The sequence below is a fragment of the Sycon ciliatum genome, chromosome 13 (assembly GCF_964019385.1).
Source record: "Sycon ciliatum chromosome 13, ocSycCili1.1, whole genome shotgun sequence".
In the NCBI taxonomy this organism is placed as follows: Eukaryota; Metazoa; Porifera; class Calcarea; order Leucosolenida; family Sycettidae; genus Sycon; species Sycon ciliatum.
Window position 1 is genome coordinate 3,666,934 of NC_088655.1, and position 13,995 is coordinate 3,680,928.

Here is a 13,995-nt window from a genome sequence, read left to right on the forward strand (position 1 = left end):
GCACGACTGAGGAACACACACAACATGCACTGGCGGATGTGCGAGGAAGAAGGTAAAACAGTCTGTCATTGCAACATCCTCTACGTAGCAACATTCAGCGTTGTCCTTTGGGAAACAAGCATCCTGTAGGAAAGGAGAGAGTGAGAGAGAGAAACAGTGTGTGTGTGTGTGTGTGTGTGTGTGTGTGTGTGTATGAGTGAGGGGGGGGGGGGGGTGTGAAACAGAGAGAGAGAGAGACCCAAAGTGACGAGAATGAACTATGCCTGAAGTTACCACATGTATGCTTATCCGTCACGCACGCGCATGAACGCACACACACACACACACGCACACACTCACGCACACGCACACACACACACACGCACACACTCACGCACACGCACACACACACACACACATGGAAATTGATCAGGCAGCAGTTTTAGCGTAGGTAATCAAGCACACTGAGGACGTCATGATGGCTGAATCTTGCCCGTGCCTGCAGCCTATTAGTAGGGCTGTAGGCACGAGGGCTGTAGGCAAGATATCATATACAGACATTCATATCAACAATATCGGTAGGGAAGACGAAAAGGAAAAGTGTCAAAGCATGCCATGCACTGGGTGATCTAAGAAGTACACAGCTCCGGGATAGAGTGCGCTTGATTTGATTTCTTACAACATACTAAAAAAGGTCAAAGGCAGGAAGGTCTAAAGCTCGAATTATTCCCCAAATGACGTCAAGCGGGGCCTGATTATGACCGCGGCGGGAAGACCGCCTATTGGCCATAGCCTAGGCAACGGTCACATGTCATGTAAGAAGGTGATGTCACCGGTGACAGAACATGACGTATAATCATGCTCTAGCCCTTCACTACTCTAGAGGAGCGGAATGCATACCTATGCTCTAGCCCTTCACTACTCTAGAGGAGCGGAATGCATACCTTTGCACAGCTGTCCAGCGGCAGACCGCTGTTCACACATTGCACAATCAGACGCCTGCACTCGCTGTACTGCAATCCGGTATCATTGGCACACTGGCCGCTGAGACGATGCTGTGTTGAGAGCAATGTGCTTTGCGCCCTGCCAGTGACACAGGGAAACATAGGCAAGAAACACAAAGCTTCAGTACTACAGTAGCGAACAGGAAAATACCAATTGACAACGGAATTTTCAGATACAGTGTAGTTTAGTCTGAAATTTTCACCGCGCGGGACTCAAATGATTCGATACAACTCCCTCGCGCAAGCCCGCTGGAACCGGTCCGGTTTGTCAGGTGACCACGAACACGTGTGTACACAGCTGAGGAGGTCATGTTTGCCTGGCTTATCATATGCAAAAATAATATTGAAAGACAGTCGACTCCTGATATCACAAACACAACTGTGCAGGACAATCAGTTCCTTATAGATGCAGTTCCTTATAGCTGCAGTTCGTTATAACTAGGGCTGAGTCGGGTATCGGGTCCGGGTAGTTTTCCACGGGTAGTACGGGTACCCGATCGGGTAATGTTTCCATGGAAAGACCACAAATGGCACAATGCACACCGGCACCTTCCCTTGCACACTGGGTAGACATGCGTGAATTATTTGTACATGTGCACTGTACATTATGTCATCTGCGACTTCGGGTTTTCGGGTACTATTCGGTACCCGTCTACCCGAGGTCCTCACGGGTAGCACGGGTACCCGACTACCCGTGCACACCACTAGTTATAACAGATATGAACTCTACACTGTGGGTTCAAACGGGGACTTGGACAACAGGTACTGTTCGCTATATCTCAAAAGTCGCTATATGCGAGTTCGTTATAAGTGGAGTCGATTGTAGTATGGCATGACTGAACCAAAACAAAAAAATTCACGGTTCGCGTAGGAACGCCACCACCCTTCAAGGGTCAAGGCACAGATGCAGCTCCTAAAGCGTTGGGAGGTGTGTAGATCAGACTCACCACAAAGTGGTCAAAGACCAAAAATCCCATTCACTGTATCCATGTTTTGCTCGTGCCAGGCCACGAGGTCCCAATTAACTCTGGGTCGAAGCACGGCTGGAAAACAACCTTCCGCTTCCAAACAGGACTTGAACCTGGTCCCCTCTGTTTCTCAATCATGGTCTTAGACCATCCCACTATGCCTGTCTGCGACCAATCATAAAATGAATTGCCTCCAGCGCTCCTATCGATTTCATTCCAGATTCGGTTCTCACGTACGAATCCATGAGACAGCAAAACAAGGTCAGTGCACGAAACACAGAGCCATAGCTAAGTGCTTGCTTGTGCTGCTCTCTATGTATATGCGGAACAGATATACATGAATAGTCATGCTAGGCATGCTACAGACATCCATACCAACAATATCGGTGGTGAAGAAGAAAAGGGAAAGTATTCAAACCTGCAATGTACTGGGTGATCTAAGAAGGACACGACCCAAGGATAGAGAAACCATGACGACGACTTAAGAGTAAATCAAGGCACAAAGAGGTTTGCAGAACACACACACACACACACCTGGTCCTGGTATACACTGCCATGTAGGTCACGTGTTTCTCGTTGAGCGAGACGGAGACGAGAGGAGACATGAGCGTTGGTGACGGGATAAGTCGTTTCGCCTTTTGAAACGCCTCTGGCAATTCTGACATTGCAATTGGAACTTGTCCCTTTCATCAGCAGTTGGGCGCCTGGTGGATCGGTTGCAGTTGTGGATAGCAAAGCCCCGGATCGACTTGCAGCAACGTTCACAAATGGGACAGTGAGCGGTACAGCACGGTTTCCGAATACATAGGCGTACAGGTGAAGAGCTTGTGGCATTGGCAACATTCGGGGCAGAATTGGACTGGACACAGCGATGGACTGCAATGCCACCCGCACTCCGAAACCATCACACACACACACACACACACACACACACACACACACACACACACACACACACACACACACACACACACACACACACACACACACACACACACACAGACACAGACACAGACACAGACACACAGCCCCTGCCCCCCCCCCCCACACACACACAGAGCTGGCAACTCACCCAGTTGTGCAGCAGCCATATTCTCCGCAGCATGACGTGGCGCATGCCGGATCTCCCGCACGAGGGCATTGCACGTGCAGTGTACAGGGAACAGTGACATTGACTTGAGTTGGTACTGTACACACGCACACACGCACACACGCACACACACACACACACACACACACACACACACACACACACACACACACACACACACAATACACAACACAAGACAACCAGTCTAATCTGACAACTAGTGAAGGTAGCTCAACGTCCTGCACTGCTGGAACAGAAGAAAGACCAATGATGCAGTTGACAAGGAAACTACTTGCCACAAGGTAGCAGGGAATACCTTGAAGCTTGTAGAGAGCATCTGATTAAGCTGGGAAGTTGAATGGGTTACACTGGCTACAGAGCCCAGGATTTATACAGGGCTACTGAGTGTGGACAGTGAGGCGCAGTTTTACACCTAGCACTGGTGGCGCTACCACTACGCGCCAAGCAAGGTGTGAACCACACATCTAGGGCCACAGCAGCCAGACGTGCCAACACAAATGGGAACGCCAACCAGCAGAGCTTGAAGAGCTGGCTGGCACTGCAAGCACAGTCAACTTTGCTAATAACGACTGCGGATATAACGACAATACTGCATCAGTACAATTTTTTGTTCGGAATTAACTTTCGCTATATTCCTTAGGGGCACGAAATAACTAAAGTTTGTACGAAACTAAAGTTTTTTTCTGAACGTTCGGGTGACTGACCTCGACCAAAACGAAATTTAATACGTAACATAACGTAACTTTTTTTTGGCAAAGTGTACTGACAGTGACCGGTTAGAGATTTTATCGCTCTGGATTGGAGGTGTCTCTCTGCAGATTGAGAGCCGATTTTGATTTGAAGTTTTGGATGTTGGCGTCGTGGACCACTACCCGGCCACTTGTGGACACGCCATTGCTGTGGAGTATTTCCTTCCCTCGATATTGCAGCGTGAAAGAGGCTGGTTTGGCTTTTCGGCGGCCATTGTTTGCTGCGTCTTGCTGTGTCTTCTTCCTCCTGCGCTACCGAGGTCGGTCCCAGGCGTGAAGGCGTTGCTGGCACTAGCCAGCGTCCGAACACTTCCTGCTGGAGTGGTGTTCAGAGGCAGTCACGTGATGGCGCTAGATCTTAATATTGACCTGGCGATCCTGGAGTTTTCGCAGCTTCAGAAACTAGCTGAGCAGAAGGACATACCTAATTCGTGTGACCTAGCACGCTCAGACTTGGTTGCTACTCTACGCGAAAATGGTATTGGCACTTATCCCCCAGGTTCAGCGCCCAGCCAATTCCCTGCCTGTGGTGAGAAGTGCCTGCCATCAATGGTACCTTGCCTTGAGAAACTTCAGGATTGCAGCATCGCCAGTCTAACACGTGAACTTGCTGCAGTTTCAGCAACCAGAGATGCAGAGCTAACGAGCTTGCGAAATGATTTAATATCCACACGGGAAAAGGTGAACCAGTTGGAGAGCGTTGTTTGCTGCGGTGTGTTAGTCCTGCCTTGCAGAACTCAGAAGACCATGCTTCTGGCTGGAGCAGCTCAATGCTCACATACGTCATCCCTCCAAAGCGACAAAGCATCAACAGTAAAAGAGAATGGACAGCAAGCCAACACACCAGACGTTCCTAGACCATATGCCCAAGTTCTAGCAAATGGGCTCATGGCCGAAACTTCTAGTAGTGCCAGTACTGCCGATGAGGACGACGTATCCTTTCAGCCTGTCATGTCAAGGAATCAGCGCCGTCAAGCCAAGAGGATGACACGGACCCAACCTCACCCTACTGAAATAGAAGAGGTTGGACTCCCTGCAAACAAACAGGCAAAGGAAGAAGCACCACAAAGAAATCCCATCCGTCGCCAGGTATCATCATGTTACGCCAAACCGAACCAGAATGTCCCTGGTTCAGTTCCGTCTCTGGATGCTGCACCCCGCAGTCTGCGAAAGGTCTTCTACTTGGGAGATATTCCGTTTGGTTGTGAGGCAGCGAGTATAGCAGACTGGTACAGGGAACGCGGTGTTGAAATAGTGCAGTGCATCATATACTCCTCCGAATATTTTTGAACTGCCTCCGCCAGAGTGACTGTCGAGGGTAAGGATGCCGATACTGTATGCTGGCACACCTTCAGGCCAAACACAATGGGTCATACCGTGAGAGAATGGCGTTTCTATTCTGACCAGCCCACCGGACAATATCTCTCACAATGAATAGTAACCTTGTCTTCCCCAACACTACTGGAACACTGAATCCACTGGCCCGTCCCTTTTATCCTCCCATCCATACTGCCCTTACCATCCTTTCCCTGAACTGCCGCTCAGTGGTCAACAAAGTAGCGGAACTCACTGTTATGTGCAACATCTACTCTCTGGAGGTTATATGTTTGAGTGAAACATGGTTGTCCCCTGCCAACCTCTTCTCATTGGCAGGCTACACAGTTCATCGACGGGATCGCCCCACCTCTAATATTCGATCGGCCAATCCTACCAGAGGTTATGGTGGGGTAGCCATACTGGTGAAAGATGGCTCCTTTACATCGGTGAAGCCTCTGGTGAATCTTCAGCAACCAGGCTTGGAGGCCATCTGGCTAGAGCTTCGCACAGCCAACTCACCCCAACGTCCACTCATAGTCTGCGCCACCTACCGACCTCCTGGTGGTACCCTGGAGGATATCCAGGCCTATTCTGATGGTCTGGAAGACTGCCTTCTGTCACTTAATCTATATGTATCCACACTACTCCTCACCGGTGACTTCAATGCCCATAACTCGAGCTGGTTGGCTGGTGATCGGACAACCCCGGTGGGTCAGTGCCTTGAAATCGCCTTCAGTAGTGACTACAACCAATTTCCAAAACTTGCTCCGATCGCTTCGATTTTGGTATCATTCGATTCTCCCAGGCGTAGTACATAGGAAATCTGCAAGTATTATTCAAATCGGCCCAGCCATTCTTGAGTTATAGTCATTTGAAGTGCGCCAAGTTGGACGTTTGCTGGAAACAGAAATGAATGGGAGTGATGGGAGAATCGAGAACGACCGCACAGTCAGTGCATGCAGTACAGTGTACAGTGCACACGCCTCGTCACTCGAACTGCGCGTACGAAATTGCATACTTCGGTATGCTGGCGCAGAACAGATTCGCTCGTATAGGAAGACGAAAGCGTCTCACCACCTTGTAATTTCACATGGCCAGTAATTTTTCGACGCTGAAGACGATGGAATAGTCCGCGACGCTGCGACCCGACCAGAACAACCCGAAATTCATACCCTGAAAAAGCGCTGAGCGCAGCGGCTCCTAAATTTTGTCGTATGGAAACGGGACTTCGGGTCTCAAGGGCACGAACATCTCCTCTCTCAGATAAAGCAATTCACTCGATGCGATATTCTACAATTTGACCTGGCCACGCCGAAATGCACTGCCATGTCGGATTCTCCCATCGGAAGTATAGAAACTTGTTTCCAAAAAATCAGCGTCTGGGTGCGAGGGAGTAAAGTCACTACCTTCAGGTGCTTCGGATTAGAGCAACTGGTCAACTTCCCTACGCACTGGAGCCCAAGTGGCCGGTCATCTTGCTTGGACCTCATCGTCACAAATTCACCCAAGCAGTTCCTCTCCGTTGATTCAGCCGCTCCACTGGGTAGCTCTGACCACGTGCAGCTCATCTGTCGAGTTCGTCTCCCTGTCGCGTCCAAAAATCCAACCCTACAACATCACTTCTTCCCAACATCTACCCCTACACCCCCAGGTTACAATTTCAAGTTGGTGCCACGTTGCGTATGGGATGACCTGAATGCTGAACTTGCTGATGTCCACTGGAAATGTCACCTCCGCAGCTCGCACGTGGATGACGCTCTTTCGTCTTTCCACTCTATTCTTAGCAGGGCCATGGAGAAGCACCTCGGGTACTTCTCCTGGCGTCCACTCTCCCCCTCATGCCGACGTTTAGGTCAGCCACCTTGGGTTGATGCCCCCCTCCGTGCCGCCATTAAGGCAAAGCACGATTTCTACAGTGTGTGTAAGAAATACCCAACCCAGCTTAACATGCATGTATATCGATCTCAACGGAACTTGGTGAAGAGTCTGACTCGATCGAAATACCGGGATACATTCGGTCCGTACAAGCTACGCTGCAGGACAAAAACCGCCCATCACTGTTTCAGTTCGTGAACAAATTAAAAAATCATAAAGTATCTCGTGACATCCCGACACTCACCATTAGTTCTACGCAGCAGGCTACTACCTCTTCAGCTAAAGCCACTGCATTGAACTCTCAGTTCGCCTCAGTGGCCGTGCCTGATGACCCTTCTCTACCCATTCCCCCCATTGCTGAGGAGTCGGGTGAGGTTGACCGCCTCACATCTGTCTTTACTACGACTGTTGCCATCCGACGTTACATTCGAAAGCTCCCGTCTGACAAGGCGCCAGGCCCAGACGGCATCACTAATCTGGTATTACAGTCCCTCACTGGTCGTTTTCCCTCTGCATGGAAAACAGCTAATGTCATACCGATCTACAAGAAAGGGTCCCGCCACGAAGCATCAAACTACCGTCCGATATCTCTACTGTCCTGTGTTTCCAAACTCTGTGAGCGCGTTTTCTACGACCAATTGTACTGTCATGTCTCGTCACGTTTGAGTTCAGCTCAGTCCGGATTTCGCAGAGGCGATTCTACCACCCTCCAGCTGACGCGCCTGGTGCAATTAGTGTGTCGGCATCGGGATGCTGGAGATCTAGTCGGGATCTGTTTTTTCGATCTTGCCAAGGCCTTCGACACCGTCTGGCACCGGGGGCTTTGGGCCAAGCTTCGTGGATCATTTACTGTAGACGGCAATCCCCTGCTATGGCTGACATCTTACCTAACTGGGCGAACGCAGTACGTCACGGTACATGGGACGTCCTCAGCCGACACAACAGTACTATCAGGAGTTCCCCCGGGTTCCATCCTCGGCCCCCTTCTTTTTATCTTATACGTCAATGATCTGCCCGCAGCTGCCCCGGGCACATCACTGTTCGCAGACGACACAACGCTCCTACGGGCATCTTCTAACATCACTGGCCTGATGAGTAACCTAGCTAACGGGATTCAAAGAGTAATTTCTTGGATGTCGTCTTGGCGGTTATTGCCCAATCTGTCTAAAACTAAAATCATGCTCTTTCCTTCTCAGCCCGATATTCCGCCCCTCCTCCATCCCACTTTCCCCCAGCCTATAGACATAGTCTCCAGCCATAAGCATCTTGGCATTTTCATTGACTCTAATCTTTCATGGGAACCCCACATCGATTACATATGTAAACGATCAAGTTCATCTTTAAGAATCCTCTCTTCTCACTGTTACCATCGCCCAATGTCTTGTAAACTCCTCTCTTACAAAGCTTACCTACGCCCCATTTTTTGATTATGCAGATACTGCTTGGGCTGGAATTTCCACAACCCGTGCTGCCAAGCTCGAAATTCACCACAAAAAGTTCTCAAAATCCTCCTCCGAAAACCCCGCATGCTCCCATCTTCCACCCTTTATGCCCTTGCTGACACTACCCCTTTGTCTAAGAGACGTAATTCACATCTTGTCACCCTTATCCATTCTCTCAAACTCAATCTGTGTCAACCTCACCTCCACTGTTTCAACCGGTTCTCTTCCCGTAGCACGAGAAACTCCCTTTCCCTTCCGAAACCTTAGTCCTCCTTTCTACTTCACTCTCCCTTTTTCACTGCGTACTCTGCGTGGCTGGCACTTCCCCAAGAAGCTAAGGACCTTTCTTCCCTCCGCCCTTTTAAGAGCCTTGTCGCGCCTTGACTTTGATTTTGTGTTTCTCATTTTGTTGCAATCACTGCTTATCCATGCCGGTTCCTTTTTCTTCTCCTCCCCTTCTCCCTTCCTTGCCGTGGTTGGCTAACACCCTCTCTCTTTGTATTGGCCGGTGTTCTCACTGTGCTATGAGATGCCGTGGTAAATAAATAAACAAGCCTGGTGGTGGAGTGAAATAACGAAGGGTTTCGTGAATGAAAATTTGTACTTATACATGTACAATACGCGAATAATGACAGAATTTCCATGCCCAGAGCAAAGCCCCATCCAGCTGTAATACATAATTATAATGAGACTTCGGGTATAAGGACACTTTTCTGATGCCCCGCCGAGTGTCGTTTTGAGCGAAGTTGACTGTAGAATGTGTACATACATCACGGCATACTTTATAAGCAGAAGTATTCGTCTGGAATTTCATTTAGTCTTTTTCGTCCAAGGAGCTTTTAGACTAAATTAAATGCCGGACTAATATCGATTTTCCAGCTTTTCAGTACACTCTTATGGTCCATGGACTAAATTTTACCTTCTTTTTTTTAATACAGTTAAGGTTAGATCTAAAGCCGCCATTGCCAGAAAATGTTGATCAGTACCCAGTGTCACCAGTAATATGCCAGGAGTGGCTTTCATGACATACAGCCATGTACATGTTCTTCACACTGGAGCTCGCGCTATTCCGCCGACTTTACTTGACACTTGACTGACTCACGACTGCCATCCAGAGCACACGAGAAGTCCATCGAACCTTCGACTCGCCAAACCTGCAAGAAAGCACCACTCCCTGCTCAATACACAGTGTTTCGGGGAATTCACCCCTCATCAGTTGATCTTGAGTGGGCTGAGGAAGATTGCGCAATCTTCCTCAGCCTACTCAAGATCAATAGCCTACTCAAGCTCAACTGATGAGGGGTGAATTCCCCGAAACACCGTGAGTCAGTCAAGTGTCAAGTAAAGTCGGCGGAATAGCGCGACCTCCAGTGTGGGGAGCAAACCCTTTCTTACGAAACATCGCCGAAGTCGCAACCACAATTTCGTACATGTTCTTGTAGTGGAAATTGGGGCTTTTTTCTTGCCTGACTTTGTGTGGTCATATCCAAGCCTCACAATCGTCATTCAAAATTCAAGGAAATAAACCGTACGTTCTCACAAGGAGACAACCGGATGGGGAGATGGAAAAGACAGGATAGGGAGAACGAAAAATTGATCGGGATATTTGTTTTATTCTTGCGACCCTTTTCACTGATTAGGGCCACACTACGTGATTTCATGGTGTTTCCTAGCATAGTCAGAAAATCACTTATTGACTTAGAAGTGGCACTGTACTAGCACTGTGCGCTGGACTCACCTGCTCCAGCCTCGCAGGGTATGACCAGCAGAATCAATAGCAGCAGCAGGAGCAGCAGGAGCGTCGTCGTGCAAGTGCGTGGTACTCGTCCAAGTGCTGACCATGCACGGCATCCTAGGAATGGGCTGGCGTTGCCGATGACCGTGCAGTCCGCGCGCTGCCGAAGACCAGTTGGCCAAGACATTCCTCTGCCGGTTTTGAAGAGCCACTTGGTATCCAGCTGACTGAGCATGAGCTTGGCTGCTCTGCAACACTCTGCAAACGTTCCTCTACTTGCACGAACACTAAGAAAGCGCCGTGGACAGACTGGAGGAGAAAGATCGTACTATTTTTATGGTACTGTCGATCGTTCTGACCGTGACTTTCCATGGCTGATGTGCTGTATGGAAGCCAGGACCATCGAATGTCCAGAAAACCTCGCTCCTTTCAGCTCTGAGATGATACAGTCGTGGTACCGTATCACGCACCACATCTCCACTCACTGGGAGGGTCTCCGAGCGCATGTCGCCAGGGAATTGGGCAAAGTAACTTACTTCAACATGTTCATCTTCCAGCGCGCATTGACTGAAACGTTACCCGCTACAACAAACTAACTACAGTACTAACCAAGGCCGCAAGCTCATTCAAACGACCTTTACCGATCCTTTGTATTTTTAGAAACATTTTTGTGCGAATCTGAAATGATTGTTCGCTCATCAATGAGTCATCATGCTCATGATAATGAGCTCATGCAGTTATGGGCTGCATGCACCTTCTTTGCCTTGGCTTTGCCTTTGCCTTTGGTTTTAGCTTTGGCTTTGCGGCTTTGGCTCGCCGCGCAGTCACGTGCATGTCCGGGCCGGGCTGTTGTTTGATAATGTTCGATCCAGAGTCAGAGAGCCCAACGCGGCTACGGTATGTGTAGGGCTCCCTGGATCGATGGATCGATGGTCATGGTTCACAAGTATGAAGTAATGCCTAATGCAAGTAATGCCAGTAATGGTTGTTTCTGACGTCTTCCCGGTTTAGAAAAATGTCAAGTCAGAGACCTTTTTCAGTTCCTGCAAATGACGTGAAGTGCCAGCTTCGGCAGCTAGCGCTAATACTAGTGACATGCACATGATGCAGAAGAAGAGACGGGTGGATGCACAGCGCCAGCGAATGCTTGGTGACAAGTAGAAGTTGTTTATCATTCTACTCTTGATGATGGGCATTCTATGCACATGCACATGTACATTGCGGTTGTTCCCATTCTCTGACCTCTACTAGCTCTGGTTTCCAACTAACTTTCCACAGGGATGGTGAGTCCATACATCCTGTACACACACCTTGTACACACTCTCTCTAACGGTCTCTAGGCTACACTGCAATTGATATACATTAGCTCAAATTTTCGGGCAAGGCCCATCATCAGGAATAACTTATTCCTGATGATGGGCCTTGCCCGAAAATTATATATCAATATATCAATTGCAGTGTAGCCTAGAGACCGTTAGAGAGAGTGTGTACAAGGTGTGTGTACAGGATGTATGGATTCAAGTATTGGCTACAGTGGAGTCTCCAAACCTTGAGAAAAGGGATGGTGAAAGTAATCATCAATTACGGTACTAATAGCGCTAGCGACTTGTGCTCTCTCTCTCTCTCTCTCTCTCTCTCTCTCTCTCTCTCTCTCTCTCTCTCTCTCTCTCTCTCTCTCTCTCTCTCTCTCTCTCTCTCTCTCTCTCTCTCTCTCTCTCTCTCTCTCTCTCTCACTCTCTCTTTCTCTCACTCTCTCTCTCTCTCTCTCTCTCTCTCTCTCTCTCTCTCTCTCTCTCTCTCTCTCTCTCTCTCTCTCTCTCTCTCTCTCTCTCTCTCTCTCTCTCACTCTCACTCTCTCTCTCTCTCTCTCTCTCTCTCTCTCTCACAAACACACACACTCTCTCTCTCTCTCTCTCTCTCTCTCTCTCTCTCTCTCTCTCTCTCTCTCTCTCTCTCTCTCTCTCTCTCTCTCTCTCTCTCTCTCTCTCTCTCTCTCTCTCTCTCTCTCTCTCGCATGCCTTGTGCCCACAGTTTCTCCATGTTACAGTAGTAGTTATTTCTTCATTTTCTACAAAACATACTTCAAATGTCATTTCATTTATGAAGCCCATGGCTTTATACTGGAACTAAGACTAGCTTTTTAATCGATCCATGGCTTTAAGGACATACGGGTAAATAACCTTCCCCTCGGCAAACCTGCAAGAAAGCACAATTCCTGCTCAAAACACAGTGTTTCGGGGAATTCACCCCTCACCAGTTGAGCTTGAGTAGGCTGAGGAAGATTATGCCTGAAGAGCACCACTTATAATCTCCAGGCAAAAACATCACCAGGGATACAAACTTACCGCGACGCTCCGTTTCCAGCGGGACAAACACATCGTGAACACCAGATAGCAGCGTGAGTCAGTGTGGCTCATAGAGGTGCTGGACCTCCATGAGCGATACTGGGGATGTTTTTGCCGGGAGAGCACTATAATATTATAAGTGGTGCTCTTCAGGCATAATATTCCTCAGCCTACTCAAGCTCAACTGATGAGGGGTGAATTCCCCGAAACACTGTGTATTGAGCAGGAAGTGGTGCTTTCTTGCAGGTTTTCCGAGTCGAAGGTTCGATGGACTTCTCGTGTGCTCTGGATGGCAGTCGTGAGTCATTCAAGTCAGCAGGAAAAGCGCGACCTCCCATGTAGGGAGCAAAACACAATTCTCCAAGTATCGTCATAGTCGCACCGACATTTTAGTAATACTACTGCCAATATACGTGCAGTGCCGGTCCCAAGTTACCCAGATAAGATCAAAGGTGAGTGCTACTGTACGAGGTGATCTGCTATTATGTAGCAGTATTCATTATTATGTAAAAAAATGAGTAAATTGTGCATTCCTCGGGTATGTTGAGGCCAACCCGCAATTTATTTTGACCATCTGGACAGGAGCTATCCTGTCGAGGCTTCAGCTGACAAAATATTGGCGTCATGGAAGGCCGGCAAGGCCTGTTGAAGCGAGCTCACTATTATGATTTGCAGGAATTGGATAAAATTAGTAAATTATCTCAATGTTGACGTCCCCACATGTCAGTCATCATGTGTATACCACTAAAATCGATAGAGAGCAATGTTACAAAGTGGTAAGCCTCTAAGTTAGGAACTCAATGTGGTGATTATGTGGATGGGAAATGTCTTTTGCATTCATTTTTTTATAATTACGGTATACGTTTATCAGCAGTGCTCAACAGCGACTATAGTCAAGGAGCAAGGTTGGCCAATAACTCCCATTGTTCTCTCTTTTCGTAGCTGTTGGTCGTCCAGGCATTCGCCCATGCCGCTCTTGTTTGTATAGAACGTCTCACAATGATATCATTATTCTGATGAGCTCAGGTTCCTAGGAGACCGATTGCGGTGGCGTGACTTTTGAATAGATCGGCACAACTTCAATATTCGTATCGCCTACATGTAGCCGAGATGTGGTCGAATAAAAAAAATGCCGTTTGACACTTGCAGCACTTGGAGAACTGGTACATGGTGCCTGTAGGCTGTAGGTCTACCTAACGTCCTTGCAAATGCGTTTTTTCAGGGCTGTGAGTGACATTCCCGGGTACGCGTGTAGACCGTTACTTTACTCAATGTTCAGGGGCGTCGGAAGGTAAGCTACAAGGTAGTGTGGTACGGTCAGCCATCTGAAGTACAATTCACTCGTGTGGGAGGGATGGATGAGGCGAAATTTTTGGAAATTTAAAGCCCAAATCAGTGCATTTTATTGATTCACAGGGTACTTGGGGCAAATAGTGGTACGGTCAATACCGTAGTGACCGTACCGTGTCC

General features: G+C 48.5%; 1 protein-coding gene across 1 annotated transcript in view; it reads right to left on the minus strand.

Annotated features, from left to right (window-relative positions):
* LOC135829448 (uncharacterized) overlaps positions 1–10,774 on the minus strand; it is a 17,554-nt gene extending 6,780 nt beyond the window's left edge. Inside the window, exons 1-4 of the mRNA XM_065341852.1 lie at positions 10,184–10,774; positions 3,024–3,138; positions 924–1,062; positions 1–123 (exon numbers count right to left, since the gene is read on the minus strand). The exon at positions 1–123 is cut by the window's left edge and continues 121 nt beyond it. Coding sequence (XP_065197924.1) covers positions 1–123; positions 924–1,062; positions 3,024–3,138; positions 10,184–10,415 — 609 coding nt within the window. The 5' untranslated portion in view covers positions 10,416–10,774. The remainder of the gene's footprint in view (positions 124–923; positions 1,063–3,023; positions 3,139–10,183) is intronic.
* Positions 10,775–13,995: the final 3,221 nt, after the last annotated feature.